At 36.8% G+C, this 15289-nt stretch overlaps 1 protein-coding gene across 3 annotated transcripts; it reads left to right on the forward strand.

Annotated features, from left to right (window-relative positions):
• The first annotated feature begins 10388 nt into the window (after nucleotides 1-10388).
• LOC120769697 (acyl-CoA Delta(11) desaturase-like) lies at nucleotides 10389-15208 on the forward strand. 3 transcript variants are annotated; one of them, XM_040096835.1, is made up of 5 exons: nucleotides 10389-10496; nucleotides 13405-13709; nucleotides 13841-14177; nucleotides 14254-14439; nucleotides 14523-15208. In XM_040096835.1, the coding sequence occupies exons 2-5, from the start codon at nucleotides 13412-13414 to the stop codon at nucleotides 14839-14841; spliced, it is 1140 nt and encodes a 379-aa protein (XP_039952769.1). In that variant the 5' UTR covers nucleotides 10389-10496; nucleotides 13405-13411; the 3' UTR covers nucleotides 14842-15208. The 3 variants fall into 3 exon arrangements, with proteins under 3 accessions (XP_039952769.1, XP_039952760.1, XP_039952777.1); XM_040096826.1 differs by lacking the exon at nucleotides 10389-10496 and adding an exon at nucleotides 10754-11014; XM_040096843.1 differs by lacking the exon at nucleotides 10389-10496 and adding an exon at nucleotides 13158-13178.
• Nucleotides 15209-15289: the final 81 nt, after the last annotated feature.

Consider the following 15289-nt stretch of genomic DNA (forward strand, 5'->3'; position numbering starts at 1 on the left):
TTTTGTCATATTTAACGTGGCTGTGTTTACACTTGCGCGTGGCAACAATGCTGAGCATGTTTGTGTCAAGTTCTTGCTGGAAAACCTGTAAACACTCAAGCCTTCTTGAGCCAGTGCACAATGCATTCATGAACACACACATGTACGTTTGCTGCATTGCGGAGTGATTTCCAAATAATCAAAATATTTACTGCAAGAACTTTTATTCCGATGTTTATAAATGCATATCCGACTAATTAAAATGGAACTCCGTGTTAACGTTAGCTTTTGGTTTTGGTCATTTTGGTGGAAAAGCCCCTTGTTTCATGCATGCACAGTGGGTCGCTATTTCAGCTCTTGCCATCGAAATCGGAGTAAAAATTCAACAGTTCAATTGCAGGCCCCACTTGTTATGGATTGATCTTAGTCGGCAAAGGAATCTCGAGTCCGTCGCTTTCCCATGCATCTCATTGTGGCCGTGTTTATCTGATTCCTATTGATTTCCAATAGTTTCCCATACTTCACCACGTTTCTGGGTACGAAACAGCAGCATTTAATTACTGCACCAGTCTCAGTCTCCACATCGAACAGAGCATTGTTAAAGTGCTGCCTAATTAATCGTGACAGAAAGCCGCAACAAAACAGCCAAAGTCAAAATAGACATGCCAACAAGTGATTACTTCGCCGTCGGTTTTGCCAATCAAATAAATGAACACTAATATTTAGGCAGACAGCGCAAGGCAATGCGTGGCACGCCTTCGTGCCGCATCTACTCTGCCAGCAACAACAAACGGCATAAATTAAGACACAAAGTCATACACTTAAACACACAACAGGCGGCGGCTGCGCACAATGGGCATAGATAAATGATTGGATGGATGGGCTGTTGGATAAATGGGCGGATCGGCGCGCATGCGTGTGTGCTTATGTGCGCAGGTCGGCAAGCAAACAATATAAAATCAAATGCTAAGCGTATTTTAGCGCCTTTGACGGTGTGGGGTTTGTACGTTTCCAGCATAGCTACACGAATCTGTGCTAAGTAGATATCTTTGTCGCCTAATTTACCGCTCATAACTTAATATCTAATTGGTTGAATACTCATAAGGGTGTATGGTATACACACATTTGTCGTGTTTGGTCATTTTTAATGAACTCATTAACAATTTGTTAGTTCAAATTAAAGTCTGCACTCGCTTTGCTGCTGGCGATACAACTTTTGACTAATTTAATGTATTTTTTAATTAAGGGTGGTCTTGAATTTTCAAAAAATAGATTTTTTTTTGTTTGATAGTTCAAAAGTATAGTCCTTTAAGAATATTTTAGCTTCTACAGCCGTTTTAGCAGGTAGCGCGCGGTCGAGGGGCTCAATGAATGGATGCTTTGTACGTCATTTATCTCAAAACTCCTTTTTTCGGCGTGCCGTTGATGAAAAAAAAAAAATATCCATCCGAATCACTTGAAATTTTAATATGGTGTTTATAAGATCAATATCTATCGCTGGGACAACAATCAAATTTTAATTTGAAGAACTTCGATTTTTTTCGATCTAAAACTGGTCCAAAAATACTGTTTTCAGAATCTGAACTTCAAAAGCGTGCAATTTTTTTAATTTTCAATTTTTTTTTGGTTGTAGTTCCAGCGATAGCTGCACCCCTACTGATTAATAACTTATTTGGTTTTTATTTTTCAGATGTTCTTAAGAGTCAAAATAAACAACGGCACCGGGAATCATTTTTTAAGATAGCTTTTTTTGGACGTCATTTTTAATATTGTCAAAATTTTTTTTATTTAACAAAAAAATATTTTTGTACTCTTCATAAGTGTACTATAAATAAACTGTAATGTGAAAATTTTAAATCAATTGCTCTTTTTTTAAACCTTAAAAAAAATCCAGAAAACGCCCTTAATTTGAGCGTTTAATTTCTAGACCACCCGGACCCCTTAACTTCAAATCAAAAATGTATAGGGTGGACATAGAGAATATGGTAGAGATGTGGTAAGGTGAGGTGTGGTGAGGAGAGGTGAGGTTTTTCAACTCAATATACATATATTAATTATATGAAGAATATATGTATGTACATATATGGTTACACGTGTGCATCGCACAAGTAACCATAGGTCAGACCAAGTCAGCGCTGATCAAATTCCAAGAAAAGAGCTCCAGAAAAACGAAAATGCAGTCAGTAACCGAACATTTGCGCAAAAAGTATTTAATAAGAAGCATTTGCTCAGTAAAGCAGCACCTTGGACACGAGTGTCACTAACTATGCCCTTCTTTCAGCTGTCTTCGATTGCCCATAACGCTACTGAAATTTTCAGGAGCAGAAGTGAACAAAAATTATTGTCTCACTTTTCCTTTTAATTAAAAAAACAATTATTATAAAATTATATGAAGCAAGGGTGTACTGGATCTGCCCGGCTCATTAATAATTGCTAATGTGCCCAATGCCGTTAGCCATAAATATCTGCAAATGTTATACATATGTAGTTAACGGTTGTCAAGATGAACGCTCACCAACTTTACATCGGTTCGGTCAATATGTGTAGATAGTGAAAGGGGAATGAGAGAAGGCGATCGCAAACCAATTCAGCAAGCAACAAAACTTATGGCAATAAGCAAGAGCAACAACATGACTGATACTCCAACAAAGATAACCTGACGTTAGCAAGCAATTTATATGCAAATACACAGCAGCCAATGCAATAGCAACAATGCAAGTAACTCCACCAAACGGAACAAAGGCAGCAAGCGGTACGCGACTGTGCTCGGACGGCTGATTGATGGCATCATTTGATAATACGAAGCAGCGCTCACACGATTCTCTTCTGCTCTTCCCCACCATTGACGCGTCTGTGGGTGTGTGCATGCTCACGTACTCGCTACGTACGCACAACACGCATACGAGAAGGCATCGTGGTGCACTTGATTGACTCACAATCGCCAGTGCAGAATAAACGCGCTGCTTGATGAGACATCATTAACGCATGTCATTAGCCGAGTGGCGATACGATCGGTGCAAATTAGCTCACAGTGCGATTCAAAGCTTTGCAAGATGCTCTCCGGTGTTTTCAATGCTTTCGTGCAGGGGCCGTGCACCTCGCGTACTGCTCTTTGAGCGCAGTTTCCAGTTAGGTACTCTAATTTGCAACAAAAATGCGTACATAATCCGATGGAAAAATAAGTTAGTCGCGTAAGTATTTGGTATTTATTTTAGCCAATTTCTGAGGCGGTACATGATATATGTACGTACCCTGGTGCAACTGAAAATAGCGCTTACCAATCACTAAATAGTGAACCACGGACTCGCCAGCAATTACTCCTGCAAGGACCGCAATGCAAAGTCATACTATAAAGGAGGGAATGGGATGATTACTTTATAAGATATAATTATTTATTATGATAAAAGGATGTTTTTTTTTGTTTTTGTAACTAACTCAATAGACTCAGCTCGTCTCGCTGATAAAACAATTCTCATAGCACACTCTGTGATAATTTCTTTGCACCACAATACGGCGCGTCCTCTAGCGTCAAATTTATTTAATGAGCTAATAATTTCCACAGCAGGTGGCGCTTGTACCACTTAATTTTGCATTCAAAATTGGTTCTTTGTAAACAGAGAACGTATTCGCAGAGGTACTCGTCCAAGATGAGCGTTTTTCACCATAGAAAATTATTACCATGTTTCACCAGAGTTTTGCATCAGCGGACTCGAAAATAGCGATTTGAGCATTTTCAGTGTTAAATGAGAAAAATGTAAATGACCGATATTATGGTATGAAACGCAAACCCGTGTTTAAACAGTTTGGTCAGAGAATGTAAAGTCAGAGAACTTAAATACATATCGACGCAGATTTTTGCGAGTCACGGAAAAATATTTTAGACAAATATTGTAAATCGACAACGGCTATGTTGCCACTTTTGTCACTTCTTTCTGTGAAGAATCATCAGAAAGTTCAATTTATGATTTTTAGCTTTTGCCATCGTCGCGAAAAGACGCTTGTAGGCGAAGGCATGCTCGGGGAGATGTTACGGCGTCTGTTTCTATGAATGAAGCGAGGTTGCTTGTGGAATTTGCGCCTGCGTTTATGAATGAAAATGTTTTTGTTGTAAGATTTACTACATTTGAACTTCGCCAATTTGGCAGCCATATTGACTTGTGGTGCTTTTGCTATTTAGACAATTGTTGTTCTTGTAGAGCAATGCTTCTATTTTTTGTTGGTGACATATTCGTATGTGTACGCATATGTATGTTTGTATGCTTGTGCATTATTTGTTCGGCAATGTATGCAAATATATGTACATATAAGTATATATGAATGTATGAACATGCAGATCAATGCGCGCGCATGTAATACATTATATTGATAAGTGATAACATGTGTATACATACATAATAAGATTATGATATGAGCATGTGCAAAGACATAAGATTAATATGATAGAAGATGTACATACATGCATACATACATACATATGTATATATTGTTGTGATAAATTTAATTTCTATTAGTGGGAAATATAATACAAAAATATTTATTAGAATAGTATATTATGTAAAAATCAAAGAAAATTATTAAATATGCAAGTCCAAATTGACGATAAATATTACTATGCATGCATTCATACAAAACTATACTCATATCATAATTATGTTTACATGTCAATATTGAATTGCCGACGGCAAAACGCAAAAGCATACATATTTGCATACATTGCGATTCCCAAGTTGAAAGAAAAATTGAAGCATGAAAATATCACAATGCTGTTGTTGGGAGCAGCATAAGGAGCATGCATACATATATTTCTGTCTCTTCATATTCTCGGTTAGAATATATGAGAGAATTGTAAACAATGTTAAAATTGTGAAGCGAATTCCGATCTACAATGTTAACAAATGCGGCGAATTCCCTTTCACGAATCTATCAAATGTTCGCAGTCGAACCTGCACCTTCTCTATACTTTACATTCTCTGCTTCAACATCATAGTTTTTGTCAACAAATTTAGTTGTTGTCATTATTTTTGTTCAGTATTGTTTGGCATTTCATCATGAAAAGACTTACGTTCTGTAAAGAATGTGTTTCGCGCGCTTCACTTAACTTATGGTCAATATAATCGGCCTGTTGAGCGTACTATTCGCAGCGCCACCACCCATCTTGAGACCCAGCATTCATTATTGGACAATATTCAACCCAATAGACCACGTCCAACATGCAGGGAGAGTGTACATGAAGACCGTGCAGAGTCTATTCGTTCCATTTGCAGCAACTCAGATTGACGTATGGGACGACTGCGCATTCATGGCGTCGAGATCTTAAATTGAAAGAGTACAAAATACAGGTTGTGCAAGAACTGAAGTCGCACAACATTCCCAAGCGACATCACTTCACACTATGCGCTCTTGAAAAGTTCCAAGGAACCGACGTTTTCGAGCAAAATTTTGGGTATTGAATAGATTCGAGAGCTGCCATTTAATCCAGAAAAACAACGGTTTGGTGTGGTTTCTGAGTCCGTGGAATCATCGGTTCATATTTCTTCAAATATGATGCCGCCGAGAACGTAAACGTTAATGGCGACCGTTATTGCCATGATAACCGTCTTTTTAATGCTTGAAATTGAAGCTAGTGATCTCGGCTACATTTGGTTCAACAAGACCGTTTTGGACCGGTCGATTGGCCACCAAGATCGTGTGATACATATCACACCGTTGGACTTTTCTCTGTGGGGATATGTAGTCTAAAAACTATGCGGGCAATCTCAGGTAAAAATGCTTGAACGAGGCATCGGAAATTGGACTCAAAGGATGGACCATCTGAGACGTAGCCGCGGCCAACATTTAAATGAGATAATCTTCAAAAAATAAATGTAAAAGAATGTTCTTTCAAATGATAGCAAATATTCCTTATTAAATTTGAAGTTTCTGTGCTTTTTCTTTAAAAAAGTAGGAAACCTCGAAATGGATCACCCTTAATAAATGATCAGGATGATTAGAGGAATTGAAATCCGGATGACTGTCTGTCCGTCGGTGTAAGCTGTAACTTGAGTAATAATTGAGATATCTTGAGGAAACTTGCCACGTGCCACCACTGCCTGACTGCACTGACTCACAAAACACGTAAAATGCCTTAACTAAGCACTAAATTAAAATATAAAACTATAATTTGGTAAATGGGATTACAGTAGTGAGAGGCACCTTTGGGCTAAAACCTGTTTAAAAGTGTACGTAGCCCTGCCCCTAAATGGTTTAATGTACATATCTACATACATACATACATATATATATATATATAATATACAAAAGTGCGTATATAATATACAAACCAATTAAATAAGTGCGCCACAAGCATTAAATTTCACAAACCAAGATACCAAGGAAGGGCTCTATAAGTTCAGGTGTGAAAATTGGACAGTGGGCTTACCACCACCCATCTTTAAGTGAAATCTTATGTCTCTGAAACTACTTAATCAATTGGAACCAAATTTGGTATGTGAGGGTACCCAAACACTGTGAAAATGGACGACATGAATGAATCGGATGACAAACACACCTATTTCCAATAAAACAATCTTTTAAATTCCATCGAATTCTTTCACTTCACAGTATACAAATCCAACATCAATGAAGTTATCAGAATCAAACTTTGCACAATAATGTCCTCAAGGTATTTCATCCAGATCCCAGTGTGTATGGGTGTGATTTTTTACCGCGGTCAATCTGTACGATATTGAAATTTTGCCAAAAATAGATAAAATCGGGTTAATACTTTCCGTAGCGCCCATATAGCTAATATAAGTACTTTCGAATTCCCGGTTTACTTTATACCGCATTTATCGGTAAATAAGTAAGAAATCTTAATGCGATTCAGAAAGAATCTCTTGCAAATGAGAGTATGCCTAAAATGGATGCAATAAGGGCAAGACTTCCCCTACTTTAATTTAAAGTTTTGCCAACACCTGGAGGTATTTACTCGGCTTTGAGTCTTACAAGTTGTCAGAGTATGAAATGTTCGGTTACGCCCGAACATAACACTTCCTTACTTGTTAAAAAATATTGTTCATTAAAGCTGATACAATATTATTTATATTATGGGTAAAAGAGAATATAAAAACCAAGAGGCTTCCCGAGGGTTTTGCGCAAAAAATTGAGAATTTTCGTATTTTGCTCAGAAGTGGAGAATAATCTTGCCTTACAACAAAGTATAGTTATTTATTTACAGTTATAAACAAGTTGTGGGGGTTTTCGGCATAAACACGCAACCGCAGATAAAGCGAGGGTTCGGAAATTTTCCAAAAATTTCCTTTCGTTCCGTCGGCATATTATCAATTTATGATGATGATAATGTACAAAGCCATATACTCGTAACCAATGGAATATTTACCAGTTCATCCACACATACATACAGGTATGGCACGTTGTTTTATTTGTAACATTGTGTGCGAAAGATTAGAATTAATTGAATCGCATGAAACAATAAAAGTGGTTAAGTAGAGATTAAAATGGAGCTTATTATTTTCAATATATGCATAAAACAAAAACAGTTCTCAATTATTTAGTATTAATTTTACCGCCACGCGACAATTCAGGAAACACGAGTGATAACGAAACAGTTGTATGCAAAAATCACGCATAAATGTGCATGTTTACACACACAGACGAATGTGAAACCCGAACAAAAAACCAGTAAGGAACTAATACGTTCGATCGGGACGGGACATGGAGGGTGAATAATTTCACAACAAAGCTGATTCCGCACGACGAAGGTTCGTTGCGACGTAATTCAGAAGCAAGAGCTTAAGCGATCTCTAAGATGGACCGTTTTCCACTGTTCCACACACCACTTATAAATATGTACGAGTATGTTATCTGGGGTCCATACCAAAAATTAAACTGATTTCCTAATTGAATTTAGAATAACAGCGCTTGGTGTGGTTACCGCCTGAATTTGCAAAGGTGCACCCGCTCAAAAACCAAATATATGTACATACTAATGTAATTTCATTGTTAGAGACCTTTGTATTTCATTCGCAGCATTCATATAAATGTTATAAGAATATTGACAGTATGTTGCTAGTTGGATTTAGAATAAGCATTTTTGTACATTGGAATAACGATAACCTTGACAGTCAAGCTTATGGAGAAGAAGCAAATAGTGTTATTGCGAGTTTAATTACGAAGTAATATCCACGTCTCACTGACGGTCTATGGTAAAATAAATGAAATAGTTCGATTGAGCTGTCCCATAGGTTTTAACATACCACTTTCGAAGAATCTTGGGCGATCTCAGAAACTCGCGTACCTACACACACAAATACAGGAAGTGGGTATTTACCTGTATTTCGGATTATGAACTTTTGCGAATTGTGAAATTGTAAATAAAGCAAACACGCAACCAAATATTGACAGATCAAAGCTCAAATAATTAAATATACAAGCACTGGCCACTAAACACCTATTTTATTAGCGTCTATAAAAAAGGCACCAGCCTAGCTAACACATACATATGTATGTATATACACACATACATACATACATGATAAGAACAAGCCATTATGAATAATGCTAAATGTATGGAATGTATGCCGGGGTATATTGTGGCCAAGACAGTCGCTGAAGGTCTTGCGAAATTCCGTTCTGACTTCTGACTTCTGCCTTATAAGTGCTAATACAAATGTTTTACTACCAAGTAATCTAGCGCCCATTTAAATTCCATAGATTCACCAGTCATATACACACTGATTAAATTTGCATATAAGATTATTTCAGGATTGTTTGGATTGTTGTTGGACCGAAGTCAAGAGGACATTTGAAAAATTTTTACAATTTGGTATTATGATATCTTCAACCTGCCCATCACTGTCAGAAGATCTCTTTAAAAAATCCTTAAAAAGCGGCTTATTTATTATATTCAAATTGGCTTAGTTATAACAATCTCGTTAAGAGTTTGCAAGTTTCAGGTGTTTTACCATCAAATCTTACAGTGTGTTGTTGGTGCTTGCACAATTTTCAAATTTATTTATGAACAAGTAAGGAAGGGCTAAGTTCGGGTGTCACCGAACATTTTATACTCTCGCATGATAAAGTGATAATCGAGATTTCATTATACGTCATTTACATATTTTTCAAATACCGTATTTTTGTAAAGTTTTATTCCGCTATCATCATTGGTTCCAAATGTATATGTATATTATACAGAGAAGGCTTCAAATGGAATTCAAAATAGCGTTATGTTGGAAGAAGGCGTGGTTGTGAACCGATTTCACCCATATTTCGTACATATCATCAGGGTGTTAAGAACATATTATATACCGAATTTCATTGAAATCGGTCTAGTAGTTCCTGAGATATGGTTTTTGGTCCATAAGTGGGCGAGGCCACGCCCATTTTCAATTTTGAAAAAAAGCCTGAGTGCAGCTTCCTTCTGCAATTTCTTCCGTAAAATTTAGTGTTTCTGACGTTTTTTTTTAGTCGATTAACGCACTTTTAGTGATTTTCAACATAACCTTTGTATGGGAGGTGGGCGTGGTTATTATCCGATTTCTTCCATTTTTAAACTGTGTATGGAAATGCCTGAAAAAAACGACTCTGTAGAGTTTGGTTGACATAGCTATAGTAGTTTCCGAGATATGTACAAAAAACATAGTAGGGGCGGGGCCACGCCCACTTTTCCAAAAAAATTACGTCCGAATATGCCTCTCCCTAATGCGATCCTTTGTGCCAAATTTCACTTTAATATCTTTATTTATGGCTTAGTTATGACACTTTATAGGTTTTCGGTTTCCGCCATTTTGTGGGCGGGGCAGTGGGCCGATTTTGCCCATCTTCGAACTTAACCTTCTTATAGAGCCAAGGAATACGTGTACCAAGTTTCATCATGATATCTCAATTTTTACTCAAGTTACAGCTTGCACGGACGAACGGACAGACGGACGGACGGACAGACAGACATCCGGATTTCGACTCTACTTGTCACCCTGATCACTTTGGTATACATAACCCTATATCTGACTCTTTTAGTTTTAGGACTTACAAACAACCGTTATGTGAACAAAACTATAATACTCTCCTTAGCAACATTGTTGCGAGAGTATAAAAAGGTCAGATGTCAGAGTCCAAGGGTAGTAAATGCTGAGCCTTCAGATAGAAGTTTTGCAAACAGCAAAAGCTCAAAAGCTTCGTCTATCATTATAAAGCTGTTATATTTGGAATAAGATATTATATTGTTATTGAGAACTATCCATATGCATGCGGATTCCCAGAAGCAGGCACGTATGTATTTATTTTACTTCATTTTCTCCCGAGGGTTTACTAAACAAATCGCTTCCTCATAGCTCGAAGTTCAGCTGAAGCAAAAAAATAAAATAATAATAAGGGGGAAAAGCTTTCGTTCTAACTTTTACTATAAATGCACTGGACACATCTCCGACACCCAGTGAGTGTCCATTAAATACTATCACTGTCAACTACATACAAGGAACAGCAAAAGCAGTACTACATCGGCAACAGTAGTGAGAGCAGAGGTAAGGAAATATACATAACATACATACATACATATATACATATGTATATACGTTATTGGCTTTGAGCAACTTTTCGCAAGTAAAGCAAGCAGACAAGTATAATCGGGCGTAAAGGTGCAGGTGATAGATAAGGGTGTGCAGAAGTGTAAAAATTTGGCAAAATAAAATAATTCTAGACGCAAACGGGTTCCACGATCGCTGGCCGAGGCGATGCGACCGAAGAGCATCTAAAAAGTGTGTAGCTAACTTGTTGTGAGCACAGTTCGCACTTTGCCGGGAACCGTCAAACAAAGCGGTCGCGAAAGTGAGAGATTTCGTTTAACCCACATTCATGTAGAACGTGTGATACTGGCGATATTCGGTTTTTATTTATTTTTATAAACGTTTGTGTTATTTACATACATAGTTGTTAGTAGAGACACAACTCGAAGAAGTTAGCACCAAGCGGTCGACGTGCCAAGTAAAAATCCGATTTCATATTCTTTTAGTTTCGTAAAATAGCGAAAAGTCGAGTAACGGTAAGAAACTTGATTCATTTCCACTTTTTGCGAACTTCCAATTTTAATACAGTGTTAAATAGAGAAATTGCGCTTTATTTTTTAAGTGAAAAATTATTTGCAACACAAATGTCTCATACATACCTACGAAGATTATACAGACACACTTGACACACACATACATAAATATGTACGTACCATACTACAATACAGACATGTGCGAATTATTACTGCGACCATTTGCCTTCATGTCTGCACTAACAATTGGGCATATCGATTGAATAACACGCCGCGTCTTCCTGTCCACTAAGTACAAATGAAGATACATACATAAGTATGTATGTATGTGTAACCGCCGAGAGATAGCACAACTTTCCATACTTACTCACAGCTGATACTTGCATGTGCATTGTATGTAAGAAATATTGGACTATTTTATATTACGTGGCCCAACTTTGTTCGTTGTAAAAGACAACGAAGCAATCTGACATCACAAGCGCCTGAAGGAAGATTAGAAAATAATCTATGTAGGTCTTACAAACTGAGAAACTAATTTCAAGGCATAATACGAATCATATACCACGTAATAACTTGGACGTACTTGTGCACATGCCAGTAATGTCGCGAAGTCGGTACACGTTTCAAAGTTGGAGCGAGAGCACACGTGAATGACAGTTACACACATATTGTCACTGTGCCATCAATACCAAGTTTAGTGCATGGGTTAACTAATCGGACAGTTGCTCTGAGAATGTACAGTCCAACTTGATACGAAATATGGGAGCACATTTGCACACACTCAAGCATATGTACATATAAATATGTACGTAAGTATGTAAAAATTCACCGAAAAGTGTGGTTTGAAAAGTGCATATTGTACACATTGGGGACATTCACACATTCATTAGAGAGGAACGACATACTTAAATACATACATACATACGTTATCATACGTGAAATCATTCTGTTCATCAGAAGTTATGTATATTTTCTGTAAAAGTCCTCGCACTCAAAGGTCCGTATCTGTAAGTTACATACAGTTAGAAGACTATTAAACTTTGTTTAAGTCATCCCTGAATCAGGTGAAAAGCTCTCCTAAATATTCGGCGCTAATTGGGTAATGACGATCGAGATGAAAATTCCTTTCCTCTGCATTTAAATTGAGGAGCATTTCCAATATAACTGATTTTGACGAATACTTATTTTACACTTACCTACGCATATGGTACATAATCGCATACATATGTACATACATAAGTATGTATGGACTGTACATTGTACATATGTATGTATTTTAAAGAAAATCGCCCATGAAACGATTTAAACACATGCTGCGTTGTTGTAATTATATGAATAATTACAATGAAGACTTATTAGTTATAATACTAATATTTATTAACCACGGCTTTCCGTTGAATGATTCACCATTTCACAGGTTTAGTGACTCCAAGCACGCTTCCACTTAATGATCGGTGTGGACTTTAACATGTGTATTGTATGTGCATAATCATATTCAATATGTATGCTTTTAACAGCGGCTAATTACAACCTTTGATCTGAATATGATTTACTGCCATTTTAGTGGAGTGATTTTGGTTTTAATTATTTGCTTTGTCAGAAACGTTTATAAAAAGTCAAATAAATGTCACTGGACCACACGATCATCACAGTTGCCGAGACTTTACACTCAAATCTGTTTTCCCCTGATAAACTCTTACACAGACATATGAACATACCTGCACACAAACGTATATATGGCGCGGCTCTGAGTTCGTTCATGCACGAGTGCATGTACATACATATACTTATACATATGTATGTAGTACTCTACTGGCTAATTAAAATTGTGAGGATGAAAAGATGCACTATATAATTACCGGTGCGTGGATTATATGAGTGTTTAAGCAGCAATGACAGAAAAAGTACGTTCATCGAATTTCTTTTTCATCTTTTTTTTTTTTATCGGGCTTATGACTTGTTAAGATTTCATTTTGGACAAGTTTTAGTTACTAAGTATTTGCATTTGCTTACAGTTACTTGAGAATAAATTTAAGTGTAAAAACAGAAGTTTTTTCAGCAGTACATAAACGGAAGTCAACAAATAGTATTGATTTGTTTTTTCCTTCCCGATTACCAGACTTCCAATAAAGTTCAATTTTTTCTGTAGAAGGGTTTTCTATTGGATGTTAGCGAATGAAATTAATAAATTGACTACAAAATCACTGGTTGTTGCTATTGTTGTTGTAGTAGTAATCAAAATTTGTGTAATGATATTTGTATATGATATGTGTGGTACATACGCCGATGCCAAACAAAAATATGACAATTATTTCCACTATAATCCACGATGTTCTATGAATGCTGAAGGCTAATTTCAAATATTTTTTATAAATTCGTGTTTATATTTCTAGATTAATCATGCCACCAAATGCAGCAGCAATAAATCACAATTCTCTGGATGCCCTAACGGGACAAAAGAATGATGTAACCAAAAACAATTTAGGAGCTTCCAAAGAAACCGGAGTTCTATTTGAATACGATGCCGACACGGCTGATGGAGCCTTGAACATTGATGTGCTTCAACGAAAACGTGCAGAAAAACGCAAGCTTAAACTGGTTTGGCGAAATATAATTATCTTTGGGTACTTGCACATTGCTGCACTTTACGGTGCTTGGTTATTCTTTACTTCGGCGAAGTGGCCGACTGTGTTTTTCTGTGAGTATTTCTAATTAGCTTCTACACATCGAAAATGCTATTTCATTAGTCGTTTAAAATCGTATATTCAAATATGTTTGTATTTTTGCTGCTTTTATAATTAATATTATCATAATTTTATCACTTTTCAGCCATCTATCTCTATTCCATTGGTGTATTGGGTATCACAGCAGGAGCTCATCGCCTTTGGGCTCACCGCTCTTATAAGGCTAAGTGGCCTTTAAGAGCTATACTGATTGCTTTCAATACGTGTGCTTTCCAAGATGCCGCCTTCCACTGGGCACGTGACCACCGTGTGCATCACAAGTTTTCCGAAACCGATGCAGATCCCCATAATGCTACACGAGGCTTCTTTTTCTCCCACATCGGTTGGTTGTTATGCAAGAAACATCCTGACGTTATTGCTAAAGGCAAAAGCTTAGATTTGACCGATTTGCACGCTGATCGTATTCTCATGTGGCAGTTGAAGTAAGTCTAACGGTATTTTTTAACATCAACTATATATAGAATTTTCAACACAATTGCCTTTATATTATTTCATCAGACACTACAATATACTCATGCCTTTGGCGTGCTTTATTCTCCCAACCGTTATACCCATGTACTTCTGGAATGAGACATTCATCAATTCCTGGTTTGTTGCAACCATGTTCCGTTGGTGTTTCTTGTTGAACGTCACTTGGTGTGTGAATAGTGCTGCGCACAAATTTGGAGGTCGTCCATATGATAAGTGTGTACAATTATAATTCCCATGCATTACGACCTCACTTAACTTGGACTCTACGTTTTCTATTTTTATTTTTGCCTATGTAGAAACATCAATCCTTCGCAATGCCCATCTGTTTCAGCATTTGCATTTGGTGAGGGTTGGCACAACTATCACCATGTCTTCCCATGGGACTACAAAACAGCAGAATGGGGCAACTATTCTCTGAATTTAACCACTGCTTTCATCGATTTCTTCGCTAAAATTGGTTGGGCATATGATTTGAAGACCGTATCCGCCGACATCATTGAGAAACGGGTGAAACGTACTGGTGATGGTTCACACGAGCTTTGGGGCTATGGCGACAGTGATATTACCAAAGAGGACCAACAAGGCATTATTACAATTAATAAGAAGCAGGAGTAATTAATTTTAATTTTAATACATATTGAACCCAACTTGTCTGAATTTCACAATGTGTCTTATCATTTACACTAAATTTATAATTTGTGCAAAGCGAATCTAAAAGAAGCAATTTAGCTAAATGGATAAATTAAGATAATTTATAAAACACATAAATATATGATATAATGTATATAGCTGTATTGTGAAATGTATGTAGATACATACGAATATGATGCGGTTGACCATTCATCGCTCCTGTAATTATTAATTGAAATCAGTAATTTTGTACATGCATGCATTCATTGATTCATACTCTACATATACATATTTATGCAATAGGATTAAATGTATAACCCCTTGAATAAAATACTACTTATGAAAATAGAAACCAATCTTGTTTACTCTTAAATAGAGAAAAATATTATATATCTTTATACCCTGAACAGGGTATATTAAGTTTGCCACGATG

This window comes from Bactrocera tryoni, chromosome 1 (genome assembly GCF_016617805.1).
Source record: "Bactrocera tryoni isolate S06 chromosome 1, CSIRO_BtryS06_freeze2, whole genome shotgun sequence".
Lineage (NCBI taxonomy): Eukaryota > Metazoa > Arthropoda > Insecta > Diptera > Tephritidae > Bactrocera > Bactrocera tryoni.